The sequence below is a fragment of the Ischnura elegans genome, chromosome 2 (assembly GCF_921293095.1).
Source record: "Ischnura elegans chromosome 2, ioIscEleg1.1, whole genome shotgun sequence".
NCBI lineage: Eukaryota > Metazoa > Arthropoda > Insecta > Odonata > Coenagrionidae > Ischnura > Ischnura elegans.
In genome coordinates, this window is record NC_060247.1 from 119,142,612 (window position 1) to 119,162,971 (window position 20,360).

Sequence of the window (20,360 nt, forward strand, 5' to 3'; positions counted from 1 at the left end):
AATTACCTAAGCTCGGAAAGTTTCCTTCGTTTGATAGGGTAATAATAACCCTTATTTAAGCCAAGCGCTACCTGCCATCAGGGTACCCTGCTACCTGCCAGCAGCTTGCGTCGTTTCAGCGCTCAAAGCCTCGCCCCAAGTTTATCTCACACGGCGACAGCTGGAACCAGAAATACGTCATACGGACTTTTCCCAGCATTCCTACTTAGCCGTCGTGTTTTCGCGCGCTTGAAAATTTTCACTTTTCGTTTGATCGCGAAAAATAGATATCGTCATTAAAAAATACAAAAGCGTGAAATGCCTACTCCACGAGTAATAATCTTTCGATTTAGGCAATAAAAAATAATAGGAAACCACCCTATTAGCACTCGTAATTGAGTACTTTTTTACAAAGTAACTGTAATTGTAACTGTAATTTTTATGATGACTTTAAAAATCAGTAATTAGCACTCGTTATTGATTTATTTTTTTTACAAAGTAACTGTAATTTAGCCCAGTTAGTTTTTATTTGTACTTTTACCAACGCTGTCGATTGCCTACTTGTTAACCGCAGACGATATTTTTCCTCGGTTAATTTCCTTCTCTCCGAAATTATTCAGCGTGTCCGTTCGGGTTTTCCCTTGAAGGTCGGCCGTGTTTCACAACGGAGTGTGTCACTGTGTCATTCTGCCTCACCCATTTTCCTTGTGGCCTCTACGTCATGTATTTCTTATAGTATGGTTCGCTGTTCTCTTTACTTATTGGGCTGCCTATACAACCAGGTTTACTACCGATTAAATAATCGCGTTTGAATATTACCTTTATGATTAAAATCTATAGCTTGAAGAGGTGACAGAGTTTAGTTAACGTCGAGAAAGCCATCAATTAAATCAAAGGGAAGGCTTTGGGTGTCAACATCCAAGGAGAAAGAATTGATATCCTGCGAATTCCTGACAAATACCAGTCATAGCCAAGACAGAGAATGATTTGAAGAAGACTTTGACAAATATTGAAAGGACAATGGCCAGATATCAGCTGAAAATCAACAAAAAGAAGACTAACATATTAGTATGGAGCAAAAGAGAGGAGGCTAACAAGGGGAATACACGACCTTCGGGTGGCCGATTGAGCTCAAATTTTCTGATTCGGTAGATCATGGTGGCTATCAATTCAATATACCGAAGCAAGACGACGCACCTCTCAAAATGTTTCGAGAAAAAAAGCAATTAAAAATCGTAAAAAATGGATCTACACTATATATACGGTATTTCCTGTCACTTCCTCCAAGACAGCGAGAAAAATTTTGACCTAGGAAACCGAATTACCAACGATGGACGAAGCTTGAAAGAAATAGTCAGTAGAATAGAGCAGAATCATCAAATGCTACGAATGTGTCTCTATGGGAGCGAGGTTTGAACGTTGACAGGTGCGGAGAAGTCAAGAGTGGAAGCATTCGAAATGTGGTGCTATGGAACAATGATTAAGATAAAATGGATGGACCATGTAAGTAATGAGGAAGTGCTAAGAAGAGTGAGAGAAGGGAGAGGTCTTTAAAAAAAACCTCAAGAAGAAGACGAGAAACATTAATAGGCTATATAACGAGGCATGAGTTCCTGATGAAGACAATCGGAGGACATGTGGAAGGGAAGAAAGCCAATGGAAGGCCCAGGATGACGTAAATAAAACAGGTTAATTAGGATGTAAAAACGGAGAAACACGTCTCTATGAAAAGGCTAGCTGAAAGCAGAACGGTGTGGATAATTACGTCAAACCAATCTTTGGTTTTTTTATTAATAAAAATGATTGATATACTCATGATCGCAACTAATAACACAGGCCAACAAAAAATTTTGTTTGAAAACTTTTTTTATTCTAATAGCTGATTTTTATAGATTTTGATGTGCCGAATCCAAACCTGGCCTTAGTTTTTTGTATCACCCATAGTTTCCAAGCAATATGTATTTTATTATATAGTCTAATACCCCTATACGATATATAGGGAAATCAATGATACACTCCGACTGTACATCAGAAAATACTTATAAACTTTTTTCACAAAGCCTGTAATGTTTCTTTGGAGTTTTTTTAATAACAAACTCACCACAAATGTAACAAAAACTGTCAGCAGAGTTTTTACAACCGCAATTAGACATTGCACTAGCACATGTACAGGTAACGTGAAAGTCAGGTTAGGCTGAAAGTAAACAAAACATCAGCTGTTCAGCATGTGTTTCAGCAGTGCTACCAACATCACCTTCGTTCATTAGACCTACATTTTCAATTTTATTTTAACTTTAAAAAGCTGTTAAATTCTAAAAATATTGCTTGATATCATAAATTTAACTATATAATGTGAATAAATGGTGGGTGATACAACTTTTTAAATATCATATTTGGATTCAGCAACCTAAAAAACATAAGAACAAGGTATTTTCAGTAAAAAAGTTATTTCATCTTTGGCCTGTGTAATTCACATAATTAATCTCAATAACTCAATAATACGCAAAGAAAAATCAATTTATGGATAGACGCAAACATTACGCGAGGGTTTTGGCACTCGCGATAAAAGATAACCGCGGGTATATCGATCTCAAACTGATCAGATATGAGAGAGGATACCAGTCGCAATTTTAAGATAAATCGGGTAACTCGGAGCCTGTGGCTAATCTCCAATGAACAAAGTTCTCAGATACGAGTAAAAAGTCGATATCTTGCCACCAGTGGATTGAATTATCCCGATTCCTTCTCCTTGAAAATATCGCGATAATCGCGCGCACATTGCGGAAATCTGTTCGTGTCACGACTGTATTCTCACTAACAGCGGGTTTGTCGCACTTATATTTTGAAAAATTAATATTATTAATTTTACTCCTCGGTACTACATAATACCTACCTTTAATCGGAGAAATAATAGAAAAATTAATGATATTATAATTAAATTAATATAATAATAAAATAAAGAAAAATTAATAATATTAATTTTACTCCTTGGCACCTTAGCACCTTACCATCAAAATCGAGTGTATTTTGGAGGGAAAGAGTTTTCGCCAACTTTCTCATTTCTGTGCGCTCTTTTTTATGGTATGGCGCCCCCTTATGAGGGGTTTTGAGAACAGACACTGGTGATTTTACAATATAGATGTGAAGAAGGTACTTATCTTAAAAAAAATCGTTCATTTCTGAGCTAAAACAACATGGGCTTACCCATTATTAAAATGGGTGTGCTTAGTGCCATGTAAGATTATGTTAACCGACGGAATACCTGTAGTTTAATTTGAACTATGTTCGTATGCCACGTTTTCTTAATTTAATACGACAGAATTAAAGGTAATTATAAGATGTATTTTTGTGCATTTGAATGGGGAAAAATGTTTCTTTCGTAATAGAGAATGGGAAACAATCAGTAGACCTGACATTTGACACCTTATCTATAGCTTAGATTCATATTAATTAGCGCAACTCGTGACTGGAAAGACGTCTTGTTAGGCATGTTGTCTCGTCGGGTATCGTAACTATTATATTAATATTTTTGTAATATTTAAATCAAATATCGTGCGTGAAAAGCACGTAATATTCACAGAGCGAACCAATTTCAGTCGGTACAGCATAGTTTTACACATGATTTTGGCTTGTACATAGATTTAATACTAGTAACATATCACCTTGAATGTGCAGCGAGCGTAATGGATCCGGCGGAGAATGGTGTAGTTCTTGAACTTAATAGAATACAAAGAAAATCTCCTTTATCATCAAAAAATGCTACGGTCGTCTACACATATTTCAAACGAATTGGGCTAGGAGCCACTAGAGACTCGAAGGCTGGGCGCTAGGCTTAGATTGCTTGAGCAATTGAGACTAGATACCTTTCAGAGCGACTCGAAGAACGTCATATTGGAACCCTACCATATTTCCAGGTCCGAAAGAAACGATAAATTAAGAGAAATATTTTTCCGAACGGATAGGTATGAGAATTCATTTTTTCCCCGAACCATTAAGTACTTTAATAAGTGCTTGTCGTAATTTTGTTGGTGTATTTCCTTTTTATTTGTCAACGGCTGGTGCCACAAACTCATTGAGGTAACTTGCGGGGCAATATGTATGTGTATGTAGATAAAATGTCTGTGTGGCCTTGCCATTTCTGACATGCGACCAATCCGTGTTCGGAACTCATTCCTGTTCGTAAAGTCGAGGATTGCCGTCATGAAAAGCGTCGCTCGGTTCGCAAGAATTCTCTTAACACGATTTTCGCTATACCACGACTTGATCACAAGAATGCTCTCTCCATTTGTTCAATCTCCCTGCTTTACCTCAACCACCTAAACTAAGGAATTTGCTTATGAATCCTCATTACGAGCGTGGGAAAAGCAATTAAGATAAAAGTTCAATAGATTCATGTGGTAATCAGCTCTAAAAATGATATAATCACTTGGATTTTTTTATCACTGTGCCACATCAACTGTATTGATGCTCATGCAGCTAAAATATTCCCTGGACATGTCAGTCTGTGGCACACAGTGCGTAAAATACACTGCCTTTTAGTGCACCTTGTCGGAGTATACGTTATTAACAAAATAAGTTCTTTTTTGTGAATGTATAATGTGGTTGCAGCGCCTGGGCGGAGTTCGGAAAGGCGTTGACAAGGTCGCGTTTATGTTTGATGTAGCTGTTTGTTTTGTTCTTGGTGTAAGTGTACGTTATAACGTTAACCTCTTGTGAATAAAAGGATTTTTCCTGCGTGTGCTATCACTTCTCTGCTTTTTACACTGAAATTTTACAGTGAAAAACTTTACGCGATTCTTTTCAGGAACATATCTATTGAGACATCACGCTAATGATTTTTGTTAAGTTCTATTATTATGCTTATTCCACTTACTTTCTATAAGTTTTGGGGGATAAATCCCCCAAAACTTACCGTAAGTAAATGGAAATGTAAATAGAAATGATGATGTTCCCATGTAGTGAATTCTAATTTAATTGCTTCTTAATTAAATCCCTCTTGAAATTGTATCAAATTAGTTGAATAAGCTATGTGATGTAGGTGTTGCACCCGTACATGATTCTTTCTATGTATCCCTGAAGATGGAGCTCGTTAAAATCCGAAACGTTAACAAAGAAATATGATTTTTTTAATCACTCAACTTGACGACCTACTCTATATATTATAATGAATATGTTAATCAAGCGGTCGAGAAGGAACATACCATATCTATAGTGCTATGTGAGGGATACTTGTACTAGATGATAAGATTTGTATTACATGAATAAACATTTTGTCTGCGAGGTAATTGTTTATTTTTATTGGTTATTTCAATTTGATAAAACGAGACGTGTTCACAGTGTTCACATAATAACGGAAATTTTAGTTTTTTTTTCGAAAAAAATATATTTATTTATTCGTCTGCAGTAATTTTTTCACCTTCAAAATAGTCCCGATTAGGTATTCATTAGATTACATGTTAATTACCATTTATTTCACTTTTTTCACGTTATCATCGGTTGTTGATGTGCTGGGGCGTTGTTCATCTTCAACGTCGTACACCTTGGAAACACTTATACCACTCGTAATTTCTTGTTTTACTCATCACAGACTCTCCGTAGGTCTTTTTTTTAACTTTTAAGACTCTTGTTACACTTTATTTGGTGATCTTTTCTAATTTCTTTGTAATCATTCTTTAATTAATTTCCCCTGCCTAGCGATAATCGCGGAGATCATAAAAATACGTCTAACCGTAGCGGGGCAGCCGCAGAAAACGTAAACAATAAATACAGCTGAAAATTTTATCAGGGGCATGTGTACCAACATAATAAAAAGAATTGCTATCAGACTCTCCAAACCTGCAGGTTTTTTTTATTAGAAAAAACTTCGTATGTGAGTGGCCACTATTATTTGTGTCTGCGATGTGCTCCGCCATAAGTCACGCATTTTACTACTAATGTATTAACATCCAACTTGTTTGTTCCTTTGTTTCCATAGCACCCGTGACGCCACGTACAACGAGGAGGAGGGCTACGTGCGGATGTTCCTGCGCGGCCGACCGGTTATCCTGTACGCCCCCTCGAACCTCGAGGGCTATGATATCACCAAAGTCGCCACTGCACCTTCCTCCAAACTCAAGCTAGAATGGGTGTATCCTTTTCAAACATCACCCCTTAGCCACAAACAAACAGTGCCTGCGCGCAGCAGAATCGCCCACGAGTCTTACCCACTTCTGGGCCTGGTTACACGACACTATTAATTCGTGCGAGTTCGTGTGTGAATTTGTGAACGATTATGGTGTCCCGGATCGGAGCATTTACGTATTGCATGAATCAAGTTAGAACAGGTTCCAAGTTATGTACGTGCATTCGCGTTATCTGGGCGGTTATCTACCGCATCCGTTCATTGAGACATCGTTTTGTTCGTGATAATCTATCGCGTATCGCGTACCTTGACTGTTCCCAATGGTCAACCACTAATGGACTCGTTAAACAATTTTATCTTATTGTCGATTGCGATGGAGCTTTAAAAATAAAGAGACCCGTATTTTACCATTTTTCGATGCGTCGCCTCCTTCTACACGAGTTACCCGCGGTGAAAAATTGAGCGCCTTCATTCCTTATCGTAGATGAGTTAATTACGTCACTGGCTTTTGCCGAGCGGCTCACGGCTTCTTGACCTCGCGCATCCGTCTCACATGGTTCTTTAACATAAACACTCTAATGAGCGATTATGTCCTTCAAGTATCGGATCTTTCTGAGCGTCTTAATGAACTTTAACGACTTCACTAACTCAAAAAAGTGGGAGGCAGCATAGCAATTTTTTTTCATTTTAAAGTTAAGCGAAAATGATTCGACGAGGAGAAAATGATGCTTAAAATCAGCTACCATTGTTTTTAGCTTTCTAATCTTGCATCGGTCACACATTTTGACATTTTATTCCTCTCAATGAGTGGTCGTAGACCGGAAGATAGGTTTTCACATTCTGGGATCGATACCTCCATATCTAGCGGAAACCGTTCTTCAGGTTTTATTGATTGCGTGTTTTGGACGTCATATTCTACATTCGTCCACGTATGATTGTGGGGTGCGGTATAATAAGATCGTTCGGCTGGTTCAGAAACGGCCTCGGCTATAATTTTCTGCATGCTATAGATCTTGCGTCAACAGCGGTCTACAAAATTAATCGCAGTTAATCATCTTCTAGCTGGCAGAGCGTAAAAGAAAGGGCGGGAGCAAATATTTTTGTCTCCTTCCGTGTAAAACAACTTATGAATAGTAATTCATCTAACCAGGCGGGTATCCAGAAATTAGCTGGGGGGGCCTAGGTTTGAATTGCATAGATGAGGCAGATACTTTGTGGAGATCCATTATGAGATATGAAGCGAAACACTGCACTTTCCACATAAAAGTTTTATTAAACTACAGTCGACATGTTTCGCTGCACTGCAGCATTATCAAGACTCATATTCTTGGTTGAGGTTATCAACCTGAACGTATACAGGCTGGTATTTATTTGTTGTTTTATACCTTATTTGCTTCTTTACCTCTATTGGCATCAATTTTTAATTTTTATTACATTAGAAATACATTAAATATTTTCATGTTTTTCTCTTTTTTCAATGCAAACTTTGGATTGATAATGCTGCAGTGCAGCGAAACATGTCGACTGTAGTTTAATAAAAATTTTATGTGGAAAGTGCAATGTGTTTCACTTCATATCGGGCATAGGTTTGTTTGGGTGTTTGCCTGTACTGTCGAAATTGTTGTCAGTGTTACAATTATTGTACGAAAAGTGTTTAAATTTGGCTATTTTGGAGGTGGTCACAGTAAAATGAAGAAAGGACGAGTACCCTAATAAAAAATCAATCATTAAACTCAAAATTTAAAATAAAAAATTAATTAATTTTTCGAAATAAATTTTTGCACCCATTCTCGAACGTATTCAAATGACTAGGTTGGGTCGAATATGAGTTCAGTATATATCACACCATCTTGAACATAAAATTTTATTGTGGTGACTTCAGTCAAACCATTTGAATGCGTGGTCAGTGACTATGCATCTACGAGGCCGACTTGGGTATCCTCTATCGTTATTTTCATGGATTTTATATGCCAGTGTCGGCATCGTTAAATGACTTACGTGGCGGAAATCGGCTGTCACCTCTTCGAATTATGGACTGAAGACATATCTTTATGGAGTTGTAGGGCTGATGAGATTATCGCCGGCAGATATCCGCAGTGAGTCACGAAGGTATATTCCAGGAAACGGGTTCACTACCGGGAAATTAGTGATACACTGTTTGAACAACGCGTTACGGTCGCCACTAGCAACGGCACAAATGTTATAGGAAAACGAAATCTTGAAGAGGTGAAATAGTTTTGTTAAATAAGGAGCCGAATCTCATGCGATGAACGTGGCGAGAAATAAATAGTTAGTAGAATAGCGCAGAGGGCTTTCTGCAGAAAGAAGAATCTACTTACAGCTCAAAATATAGAAGATGCATAATGAAGATATTGATATATATGCATAATGAAATGAAGAATTAGCATAGAAGTGTACAATTCATCAGGCGCTACAGGAAATTTTTTTTAATCTGTTTTACTATCGGGAAAATTTGTGATGCACAGTTAGAACAATTTATGTATTTATTTCCGTTACCCCATAATCACTTACGGCACATTTATGGCCTTTACAATAGGGAATCATCAATTAACAATGGAGGACATGCACACACGCCCATGCCCTGGATAAGGGTAACTTACCCAGGCGGGACTCGAACCCACGACCTCCGGTTTGGCAGTCGAGGACTTCACCCCGCCGCCATCGAAGCCGGCTAACAATGAGTTACGGTCGCCACTAGTAACGGGACGGGGGCTCGTTGATTGTGTCGCGGCTAGTAGAAGTATATGTTGCTTATTCTTTGTTTTTTATTTTGAGACTCCACTTGGACAGTCTTCATCAAATTTCTCTTCAGCTAAATTCCCGTTATGGGTCTGCTGTTCCTAAACAGTAGTATCCAACTCACTTTAGTATCCTGTGCATCCATCCCTTTCAGTCAAACCCTTCTCCCTCAAATCATTCTCGACACAATCTTCTCTTTTGTCTTCCCCTCATTCTCCTCTTCACTTCTACATTATACATTTTGAATTCTGTTTCCCACGTACTCCTCATCCCTTCTTAAAATATACGTCCGAATCAGGGACGCCGACTTGCAAAAAATATTGGGGGGGGGCCCAAACCGGGGATCTTGCCCAGGAAAATTTTATAAGTAGTGAGTGATAAGTTTTATAAGCATTTTAGAAGAGTCATAAGATCAACATCAGAACCCTGATAACTCTAATCTCGATATCTGGACACGCCGCGGAAAATCGGCAAGCCTGACACATTTTTTCATCACACCCATAACGAATTTTATAGGGGGCTCGGGCCCCCTCAGGCCCCTTGGAGTCGGCGCCACTGGTCCGAATCATCCCACCCTTCCCTCCAGCACCTTTCTTGAGATCTCAACCACTACCTTATCCATCTCCCTTATCGTCTTATTCCTAATGCTGTTTCTTCTTGTTTTGTCCAATTATCCATCTCATTCTCATCTCTGCCACATCCATTTCATTTTCGTGGGCTTCCTTGGAAGGCCGGGTCTCACTACCATATAACAGTGCTGGCCGCACGACGGTTTTATTTTCTTTCACGGATAATCCAAAACAAACACTCCTAATCACGTTTTCATTTCTGATTATGCTGCGGTGCCGTGAAACTAGGTGCGGGAGTTTCGGTTCAGTCTCAGTATTCGATTCACGTGATGTTTGATTCATGACTATTATTCGATTCTTTGAATCGTTTATAATGAACCACTTGATAGGATTACACGATTTTTTTATTGAACCAAATTCACGAATCCGTGACGCACTCCTAGTGGATCCTAGTGATTCTTTTATTTCATGAAAGATTAATGTTCAAAGGAATCTGTGTATTTTATTCCGATCAAAGTGAAATACATACCCCAACGAAGTCAAAATCAGTTCACGGCGATAAAACTTGATTCCTGACGGCAACTAACCTGCATTTCCAACATCCAACCCGCCTTTAAAACATGGTAAACAATGATAAACCTCTAGCCCCCCTATATAGTCCCCCTAGCAATTTCCTGATCTCGGTTCCGAAAAGAAATCCCAGTGTGCTACAATTTGCATCCGATGAATATAAATAGTTCATTAAGAATGATATATGCTCGGTGGATTCGGCTAGCAGCTACAGTAGACGGTTCTATAGCAATGCAACCAACCACGAACAATTCTAAAGGACTTGGATACACCGTTCATTATAAAAGATTTCGTTGATTTTGAACGACTTCACGAGATAGAATCACGATTCAATTCATTCGATTGATCGAAGACTTTACCGGCGTATTGTATCGTGGAAGATTAGCTGGGATTTCCTACGGGTCAGTTTCTCCATCACGGCCGACGTTTCGATGAACGAGTCGTCCTTCGTCATCAGGGCATCATGCTCGCTCGAACCTCATTCCATGGGCTCGTTCATCGAAACGTTCGCCGTGATGGAGAGTCTGACCCGGTGGAAAAAAAACGAAAAACTTTCCTCAAATTCATTCCATTCATTCAAATGAATCGTTCAGTTTAAACGATTCATCCAAGAAAGACATAGCTCTGAGTGTTGATGTGAACGTTGTGTAATACATAAACGTGTTGACTGGAATGAATTGATGATAAGTTGATTGGAATTTTGCTGTATCCAGTCAATTTCCAGTCAACGCGTCTTGGACGCTCCCAAACAAAGAACCTACTGAAGTATTTGAGGCATTTTTCGCGTCCAGCGATGAGGAACATGATCTGGTGGTGGGTCTCCTTCTCGTCTGGGTCGTCTCCGTTCCGTTCGCTGTTCCGCGCAGTTGCCATGACGGCGAGACGCGTTGTAATAAATAAGTGCTACCTTGACCTTGGAGATTCTCCTCCCGTGGATAGCAGAGATCTGGAGGATGTTCTGTCTGCTCTGATGGCCGTCATCAGCAATGGCTACCAATACTACCACAAGATCGATTTCGTGAGCGTCCAATTAGAAGTAATTAGTCGCATGAGCGGCTCGCTAGCCTTGAAACTCGCAACATCTTGCCGCTTTGATTAGTCGAAATTAACATGATGAGTTGCATGCGAGCGTACAAACATGCACGCATTGCAATCCTAAAGTTGGCATACTTTGTCCCTATCCCGAGCTAGTTTTTTTTTTGTTCCTAAGGTTCATCATCCCCGTATCCCTCTTGATATGCCCAAGGAACTTGCCGCTTCTTCTTGGAACTCTTCCAACAATTTTCCCCTACTTACAAGGAAAGTCCCTCAAGTGCCACTACTAGATCTCGTTCAAATTTTGCTAGGTGTATAGGAAATGGATGGCCATGAGGTGCAGTTTTTGTTTCAGCCGAAATTCTCAATACTTTTCGAGATATTAGCGACGGAAATTACCAGGAAAACATTTAAAAATTTCTCGGGTTTCCACGCGGGTAAGATATTCTAAACAAAGAGGAAACTCAAGAAAAATTTAAATATTCTGTTCGCCGGGAAAGTTTAAAAGCATACATACCAGGAAAACTCCTAAATGTATGCAACCCACATCACAACAATACTCCGTCAGTGCTCTTCGTCCTAGCGACGGAGTTTAATGGCCTATTGTTGATGTAAGGGTTTAATAACCTTATGGGTTTTCCGCTACTTTTACTAATATCTCGAAAAGTACTCAGGGTTGGCGGCTGAAACAAAATCTACACCTCGGAGGTATCCATTTTCCATCACCTAGCAAAATTTGAATGACTGGTAGTGAAACTTGACTTACACTGTAAGTAGTATTGTAATTCTAAGATTGGGATGGTTATATTTTCTCACTATGTACGCCTGGAATTCCATCCTGTATTTAGGAAATATACTTGGTTTACATTTGGTAAACGTTTTTGGTGTAAAATACGGAACGTTACAACGACTACTAGCCTTGTTTAAAATAACCGGTCATTCCGTCGTGAGATTAAATAATTTTTTCGACTATCCGCGTAATAATTCTTTTATGTACTTTAAAATCGTCTACCGTGTTAAAGTTGCGATGAAAGTAAGCAATTTTGTTTGCAAAAAAGATTTATAATTTTTCCTTTCAACGATGAAATGCACCCACGCTTTATTGGTGCGTAAAATCTTTCAAATTTATTTTTTGTGTAAAGTCCCCGTGAGGAATTGAAAGTTCTCTAAAATTATAAGTTAGTCTAACTTTATCCTAATGTTTTCTTTGATAAATGCTATACCTGAGTTGTCAAAGACGTCTGCGGTTTAAAGACCTTGACTTATTGCCGGAGAAAAATTTTCAACCGAGTTAAAAATTGCTGTTCTCGCATCGATTTGGTAGTTAATTAATAGTAATAAAGGTTTTATCCAGAAAAAGTTCGCCTTAATTTGTCTTTAAAAAGGTCGTGAAATGTTATCTTGTATACACCTGTATATACCTTGTATATGCCTATAGGTAAATCCTGAATCACAAGATCATTTTTTACGTTCCTTCCGAGCATAGCTCCAGCGATCGCTCCAATGATGGCGAAAAAATATCTGTTTCACGCAATCAGTTTCCGCGATGGGTCCAGGGATGGAAATGGCATCCCTTTTTCCATCAATCGACACGTCCCTTTTTCCGTTGCCGGTACCGTCTTTCAGATAATTAGAACGCACAGTAGCTGACAGCAATTGTAACGCCACGATTGGCTTTTAATTGAATTACAGTTTTAAATGCGGAAAGTGATGGACTAAGCGATGGAAAAAGGGACGCTGTCAATGAATGTGTAATTTAGAAAATGATGGCTCGAGCGATTACTCTTTTGGTCCCTGAAAACGTATCCCTGGAGTTATCACTCTGAGGAACGGAAAAATGATCGCGTGATTCCGGCTTAAGGATACTGAGCAGTGGCAATGTTGGGCAATCTTTTATTGGTCGCTTCTTATGGTTAGAGCTGTTAAGCGCCGAAGCCTGTAATAATGCGAATTCGATTTCAAGCCTGATATTTGGTACCGTTTCCATGGAATCCAGATAATTGTGTATATGATTCGTTTGAATTAACCTGGTGGTCATTAAATCATAAAAATTGCTATGGATCGTTGGTAGTTTTAGTGCCTGCATAAATTGTTTCTGCTCCAATTGGCGTCATTAATGAGAACGAAAGACGCGCTCAAAGACGCGCAGAAAGCGGGTATTTATTGTCGTTAAGATGGTTGCCTACGCTGGAGGATAAACTCCTTTTTGAAAAATAAATGTTTGCTATTAACTAACAAGTATTACCTAGTAGCTATTACCAACAAATAACTATTACCAAGGAAAGCTGTCGAGATGATTTTAACATCATGCGTTTCTGTTTATTTTCGTAATACTTTTCAGATCGAAATTCTTTCAATGATAACATTGAGGAAGTAGGTTTGTTGGTGACTTTGAGGAATTCTACTCTCATCTATTCAAACAAACCTTCAGGATTAGCCACTGACATCGTAAGTGAGTGAGTGAAAACTGTAGAAACTAAACCAGCAATATAGCCTCGTATTTACACACCTGTGGCTTAGTTTAAAGTGAGCTGTACCCTCACCCATCCCGACCGACTTTCTGGTTAAATCAGTGAGTGAGTATAAACCCTTATAAACTAAACCATCAGAACGGAATGAACTCGCTCTGTGATTCAACCTGAAGGTTGTTTTATATAGGTGAGGGTAGAGCCTCAGAATAAGGATTAGTAGATGGTGGTTTGCTAACACCCTCTTCAGTAAACAAGTGAACACATCATATGTATCACATGATGTGCGAAATTTTAACATTAATGAGCCTAGGAGAAAAAATTAGCCACATATCAAATTGAAGTACAATGTGTTTATATATATTATTAACTTTACTGATCTATGAAAGGTCACTGAGCTTCCATTTTTCTTGGTACCCAAATGAATGGCAGTAATGCACTAATTTGGTAATCATAAGCTAGTCACAGAACCAACGTTACTATTGACACGCATGAGGTATGCTGGGACCAACATCATGTGCCCTGTGGCACAGCGAGGAGGGGGTTTTGGGGTATAAATCCCCCCCAGAGATCAGAGAAATTTTTACATTAAATCCATTTTCCTTAATTGGATTAATATTACTTGTACAATACCGCAAGGATTAATAAAATATCCCTCTGAAAGCTGTAAAACTCACCATTTATCATTAAATTTTTCTGGGGGAGAAGCCGCACCTCCCACCTTACCTTAATAGGTATTCCTTTCCTCTCCAGACCTCCCAGTATTAGTTGTGCCTAAAACCCCCCTAGCCTAAAATCCTAGCCGCAACCCTTCACACGCCTTCCACCAATCCTTACTCAATGGTGGAGCTCACCCCAAACTAAGCCACGGTTGTGTAAATTTCACCTATTCTGGGTAGGAAGGCCAGCTCCTTTCCCTGGGCCACTTGCACTTTGAGGATTTTGTTTGGGGGTGCTCATAGGATTCACCCAAGATTTGAACGTGGGACCAGCAGACAAATGCTCCACTCACTTGGCTTCTGCACTCTCCCTTTAAAGGTTTATGTCCTATTAATTTTGAGACATGACTAAATCATTGTATAATGGAGTGTCCTTCCCATTTAAACCTTTAACCTTTTCCCTACTAAAGACGTAAATATACCTGTGGACGTTTCTTGACCCGGGAGATGAAAGCCGTATATTTTCGTCAGAGATTTTCTTACACTAGTGAACGAATGCCGTATATAAATACGTTTCCTAGCTCTCCCCATTTTATGATGGTTGCGGGTGTACAATGTCTTTGTTTCAGGACCCAATACTGCGGGGTTTAGGCTTCACCCTCGGAATCCGGGAGCAGGTACCCTGACCCCTCGTCTTTTATTACCCCTCTTAGCGATAAGGGACCACTATCATGCATTGTTTATCCAGTCAGTTTTCGAAATAAATATTTGTTCTTTTCTCAAGAAATATAAACTTAGAATTGAATTGTTTGTCTTTTGAGCAGCTTTTGCAATTTTTAAACGAAATTCTATGATTAATAATAACTTACATTCGAGTTCTGTATAAACATCAACATGGAAATTGTTGCTGCATTAAATGCGTTAATATTGACCTTAGAACTTCGTTTAAAATTTGACAATGCTCAGAAAAAAATGAGGAATTCAATTCAAAGTCTGCAATTTACGTGCCAGCAACAATTATCCATATGCCAAATACATACAAGCAATCCATAAGTTGACCGCGAACCAATGCCACAGGCATGCGATAATGGGGAGTCCTCACTGGGAGGGGTTGAAAAAGGTTGGAGCTGAAAGCGTGTGATTATCCGTGAGACCCTTCTTTACGAATGTCCTCCAAAAATGCTCCGTACTACAAGAAAGAAGAGTCTCATGGGGCTCAGTACAGCAGTCATGCTAAGACGAAAACTCCGCAGTCTCGAAAGGGTTAAGAGATATACTATATTTGATTTGTACTTATTGTTTATCCTCAGTGGACAATCAGTGTAACTCCTTAATTATAGCCCTTCAGATATGGATACAGAGGGAGAGACTGCCGTTCCAACCTCTACCTTCTCCCGACTGGAGAAGTTGTTTATTTTGTAGCTGCTGCGGTTGTTTTGCACAACTTGGAGGAACAAGCCCAGCGCCACTACTTAGGTCACACTGATGACGTGAAATGGTGAGAACAAAATCTCTTATAATTTTTTTGTTACTGTTAACTAGTACCTTTTTAAAAGTATTTCTGTCATTGTATCCTCTTGTATCATCTCTGTATAGCATAAAACAGAAATCAAACATGTTAGAATCATGGGTGTCTCTTGCCTAACTGGAATTTGCTTTGCACAGTTTTTCCTGCAACACAACTGAGTTTCCTAGGCTGTATTAAAATGGTACACATAGTGTATCTTTTATCTTTTGTGTACACTTCCTTTAGTGGAAGTTTTTTCACCAAACTAAAAAAAATCACCCGCTGTAAGACCAGAAAAAGTTTTCTTCTTTCATAAATTACGGAGAGGTTCACAAAAATTTATTTTTGTATGTCAAAGAAATAAGGATTCACTAATTGTGGTAACTCTTTTTCTCTTCCAGTATTGCTATACATCCTAATAAACTCTTGATTGCCAGCGGTCAGACAGCAGGGCACGACAGGAGAGAAGGACGGGTATGTTCATTTGCTATTTACTTTTTCTTTCCATTCACATGCTTGCCAATGAATTTTTCAGTCACTCAGCTATTGCTGATCACTATTTTGTCATGTCTGCACATAGAGAATGGTTGGTTGTTTTGCATTGCAATTGTCGTTATCCTGTCAGATGTTGTACTTAGTCATTCATTAGTTTTATCACTTTGTATGCATTTTGTAGTTCATTTGATACATTTGGACATCATTCACACGTACTGAATACTTTGCACACAATAAGCACTTTGAATTGCTTTCACTGCTATCTTTTAGTCAAAGCAGGAGTACATACATATTGGATATCCATTCCTAAATTTTCCTTGTTGTTTGTCTCTAATGTTTTTAATTGGTTGCCGTCTGTTGTCACTGTAGTCATGGAAATTCAACCCTCCACCTGATAGAACTGCACCCGAGGCTGAGCAGTGGGTATGTCGTGTCATAAAAGACTGTTCTCTCTATGTGCCATCCTGTACACACTTTATTTCCTTGCAAAAGAACTCCTAACAGATTATCATTCTTTCTCCAATAACACTTTATTTTACAGAAATGTCTTGATCCACATTTTCATGGAATCTGTTTGGCCAAATTTGTCTTTTTGGTTGTTTCTTTTTTTCCTTTACATGTGATTGTACTGTGGAAGGACTTGGTTTAAGAATTACGTTTGCTTCTTTTCTTCAGTTCTAAGGATATTTTTATTTTTCCTATCCTGGTGTTATCTTTTTTTTGTGATTCAGAACTCTGGTGTTCCCATGCTGTTTGTGGTTGTCTCTCTCCTTGGGTCATCGTTTTACATCTGTGCATACATTCTCTCTTGCTTATGTTTTCGTCGCTTTCAGGCAGGGAAGCTTTCGGTAAATGTGAATGGCTATGAGCTGGTAAGAGCATGAGCACTCTGGATGTAATGTTCATTCCTCGTTTGTGTATGGTCATGTTTTGTACAGTAAAATTTGTGTTTTATGGATAAACCACCGTCGAAGAAGCACACGTAATTATTTTGATGCGCTTATCAATGTGGATTGACTTATTGAGAGTTGTTCCAAGCTTCCCCTGGGCCAGAACTAGGAGTTTGGTCAGGGGGGAGCAGAGATTAGTTTGCCGCCCCCCTCGCCCTCTGTTTCTCTCCCGACATTAAAATATAATGCATCAGCCAAGCCTGAGTCACAGGATCTTTTTTTTCATCCCTCATAGTGCTTACTTGAGCTAGGCTTTTTTAGGAACGGAAAAGTGATCACTCGAGGAATCACTTACTAAATCACACGGTCATTATTTCCCTCACTCTATCTATCACTCGTTCCTTCACTTTTTTTGCTTTCTCAAAGCTAGTCGTTCATGTTTACCTATGTCATTCGCACAATTTTCAAACATGCAATTGCTCTATACGGCCATGCGTTCTAATTGGCTGATATGTGGTTTCAGTGATGGTTTCAGCAACAGAAAAAGCAGCGGGCTGAGTGATTAAAATAAGTGATGTGAATCCTCATCACTGGAGTTATAGGGAAAAATAATCGTGCCCAACGATCATTTCATAGTGATCAGTTGAGTGATCGCTGGAGAGATCACTCTAAAGTGATGAAAAAAATGATGGTGTGATTCAGGCTTATGGTATTTTTTGAGATGCAGTTGTTGAAATTACACACCATATGTTTACTATTTAGAAGTTTTATTAATATTATTGCTTAATAATTCTTAAATTAATAAGTATTGTTAAATAATAAAATTGGAAGAAATAAACACCTTTTTGAACAAACTTTTCAAATTTTGCCACCCCCTGATATCTGCCGCCCAGGGCACATGCCCCTTCTGCCCCACCCCTATGGGTTACCCCTATCCAGGGTATGGGTGTTTTTATTGTTCATTGTCATTTGTTGTAGCCCCCTAATGTAAAGGCTAAATATGTAGTGCTGTTTTTGGGATAAATAAAATAAATAGACGGGAAAGACTGTTTAGGGTCTGAAATTTGTCTGGATGGGTCTGAAAATGTTGTATGTACCACTACCCTGTGGAGGTGTAGCTTTGATAAGGTTTAAAATATCCTAAGTTTTCTATTTTTCTGTATGATTTTGAGAAACCTTAAGCTTAAACTGTGACTTACAAATATCTACTGACTAAATTAAAAGCTTCCTCCGGGATTTGTAATTCGTTAATGGATTTCATCCCTCCTTTTTGGAAATTTCTTTCAGGAAATTTTTGGTTTCCCCTTTAATAATACTTTGGTTATGGCCAATGTCACTCCTAATAATTTTTTCCTGGACCCTAAGATATTGCAACATAATTTTTAATTAATGAGTTAATTTTTTTTAATTCCAGAGGTGATTGATTTTGGTTAATTGCGATTAATGTGACTTTGCTCTTCCATGTACATATTACAAATAACTTACATGGATGGAGAATATCCTTCATGGATTAACTAACATTCATGCATCAATCTATCCATTTTACATTCTGTGTTTCTGAATGAAAATGATCACATTTGGAGTGCTGATATAGTTCCTCAAAATAGTCGTTTGATGAATCATTCATTGCTTGAGGCAGTAACAACTGTACATTGGAAGAGAGCCCTTTGAGTGTTCTGTTACTCATGCACTGTCGGCAGTCACTTATTTAAGTTCCAAACGATGCTATTTTCTGGGTGATTCTGACTTTGAATTCAGAAATGCAGAATAACCTACCTGGTTGATAAAAACGTAGAATATTATTAAATATGCTCTGATGATCATGTTAAAAATACAGTCATGTATTTCTATTCATTATCAACGGTGGTTAGTGCTTACTGTTGAATTTTCATCTCATTCGTGTTGGAGGATGATAACAGTAGGTATAAAGTTAAAAAATATGGCTAGCATGTGTGGTTTGCTGAATTCCAAAGGAGGTTGCCTGCATTCAAATCTGGGTTGTACCTACTCAGGATGAAAAGTTGGAAGTAGTACATATTGATCTTGAGATCTTAGGTTTTTTTGTTGTATCAGGAAACAAGGTCATTTAACTGCTAGTCTGAGTAAGCTTGACTTCGGTATTTCAAGAATTCAAATATATAAACTTCTCTTTGGGTGCTGACAGCCATCTCATGTCAATATTTTTCTTATCTGTATCTAGGCTGGTTTATTGAATACATCAGCTATTAATCAATGGTAGGGAATGCACGAGGCAATACCAAATAAGCAGTGGAATAGTGCCTGCTAGGTAAAGATCAACTTTTTGTATCAGTCATCCCTGAAAGCAAACAGGGGTATTCCCAATGATTTGAGGGAAACCTTAAAGGCTTGTTTAAAAATTAACAGCAATAAATTATCCATATGGGGCACTTAACGTGGAATTCCAGCACCCATGCATCAATGGTGGTATTCATAGAAAATATTAGCATGTAACTGGGCTAAATCAATGGATTAATTATGGCAGGGTTTGTTCAAAATCGAATTATGGGGAAAGTTAGTGTGAAATTTTGAAGTGTGCAGTGTTGCAGTAATTTTTTATGTGCTTCCTGTTGGTGTTTTGTTAGCTTTAACGCTGAAGTATGGATGAATACTTCTGATAATGAAGAATATCAAGGTTTTCATATAGAAATGAGAAGTTTACTCTGGAAAAAAATGGGCAGGATGTTTGTGAAAATGAGACCCAGAGTTCAACTTACATTTTGCTTGGCAATTGGACACCACAAATTAGGAATCATTGCAAACTTCAAATTGATGGACAGAAATTGCTTATGGTACTTTTCACTTTCGCTGGCTACTGGCTACTTGATATAAAAATCAATGGTTATCAGTGGGTTTGGAATTTTTCGTGTGCTTATATAACATTGAATTCCTCATTCCATAACACATTGAGGTGGATCAAGTATATTTGCTTTTTTTTTAAGTGTTCATTTCTACAAAATACAAATTTTACTGTGCTAAAAAATCTGTGCATACTTGAATTTTAGAAACAACTTCAAATGTTTATTTGGTTGATGGACATGAATTGAATGTGATGTTGTATGTTTATTTTGTAAATCCCATGCTGTACACAGAATTTTTTTCAGTTCTTATGCATGCCTACTCCATGCATAAGATGTGTGTCATTTTCCATACTGTGCCTGTGTTGCATGATCTCTGGCTTATGAATGCATGATGCAGTTACTTCCTAATATGTATCTATATTTGAGTGAATTGGGAGGTTGGTGAAGAAAAGAAACTTGGTGATTTCTCTGGAAAAATTGCAAATTGT

At 38.4% G+C, this 20,360-nt stretch overlaps 1 protein-coding gene across 4 annotated transcripts in view; it reads left to right on the plus strand.

Moving 5' to 3' along the window:
• Nucleotides 1-20,360, plus strand: part of LOC124154502 (echinoderm microtubule-associated protein-like 2) — a 444,841-nt gene that overhangs the window by 397,331 nt on the left and 27,150 nt on the right. For 3 of the 4 annotated variants that reach the window (XM_046528280.1, XM_046528282.1, XM_046528283.1), the window contains 4 exons: nucleotides 5,954-6,106; nucleotides 15,510-15,659; nucleotides 16,070-16,142; nucleotides 16,533-16,586. In XM_046528280.1, the coding sequence (XP_046384236.1) occupies nucleotides 5,954-6,106; nucleotides 15,510-15,659; nucleotides 16,070-16,142; nucleotides 16,533-16,586 (430 nt within the window). The remainder of the gene's footprint in view (nucleotides 1-5,953; nucleotides 6,107-15,509; nucleotides 15,660-16,069; nucleotides 16,143-16,532; nucleotides 16,587-20,360) is intronic. The other variant, XM_046528281.1, reaches the window with a different exon arrangement.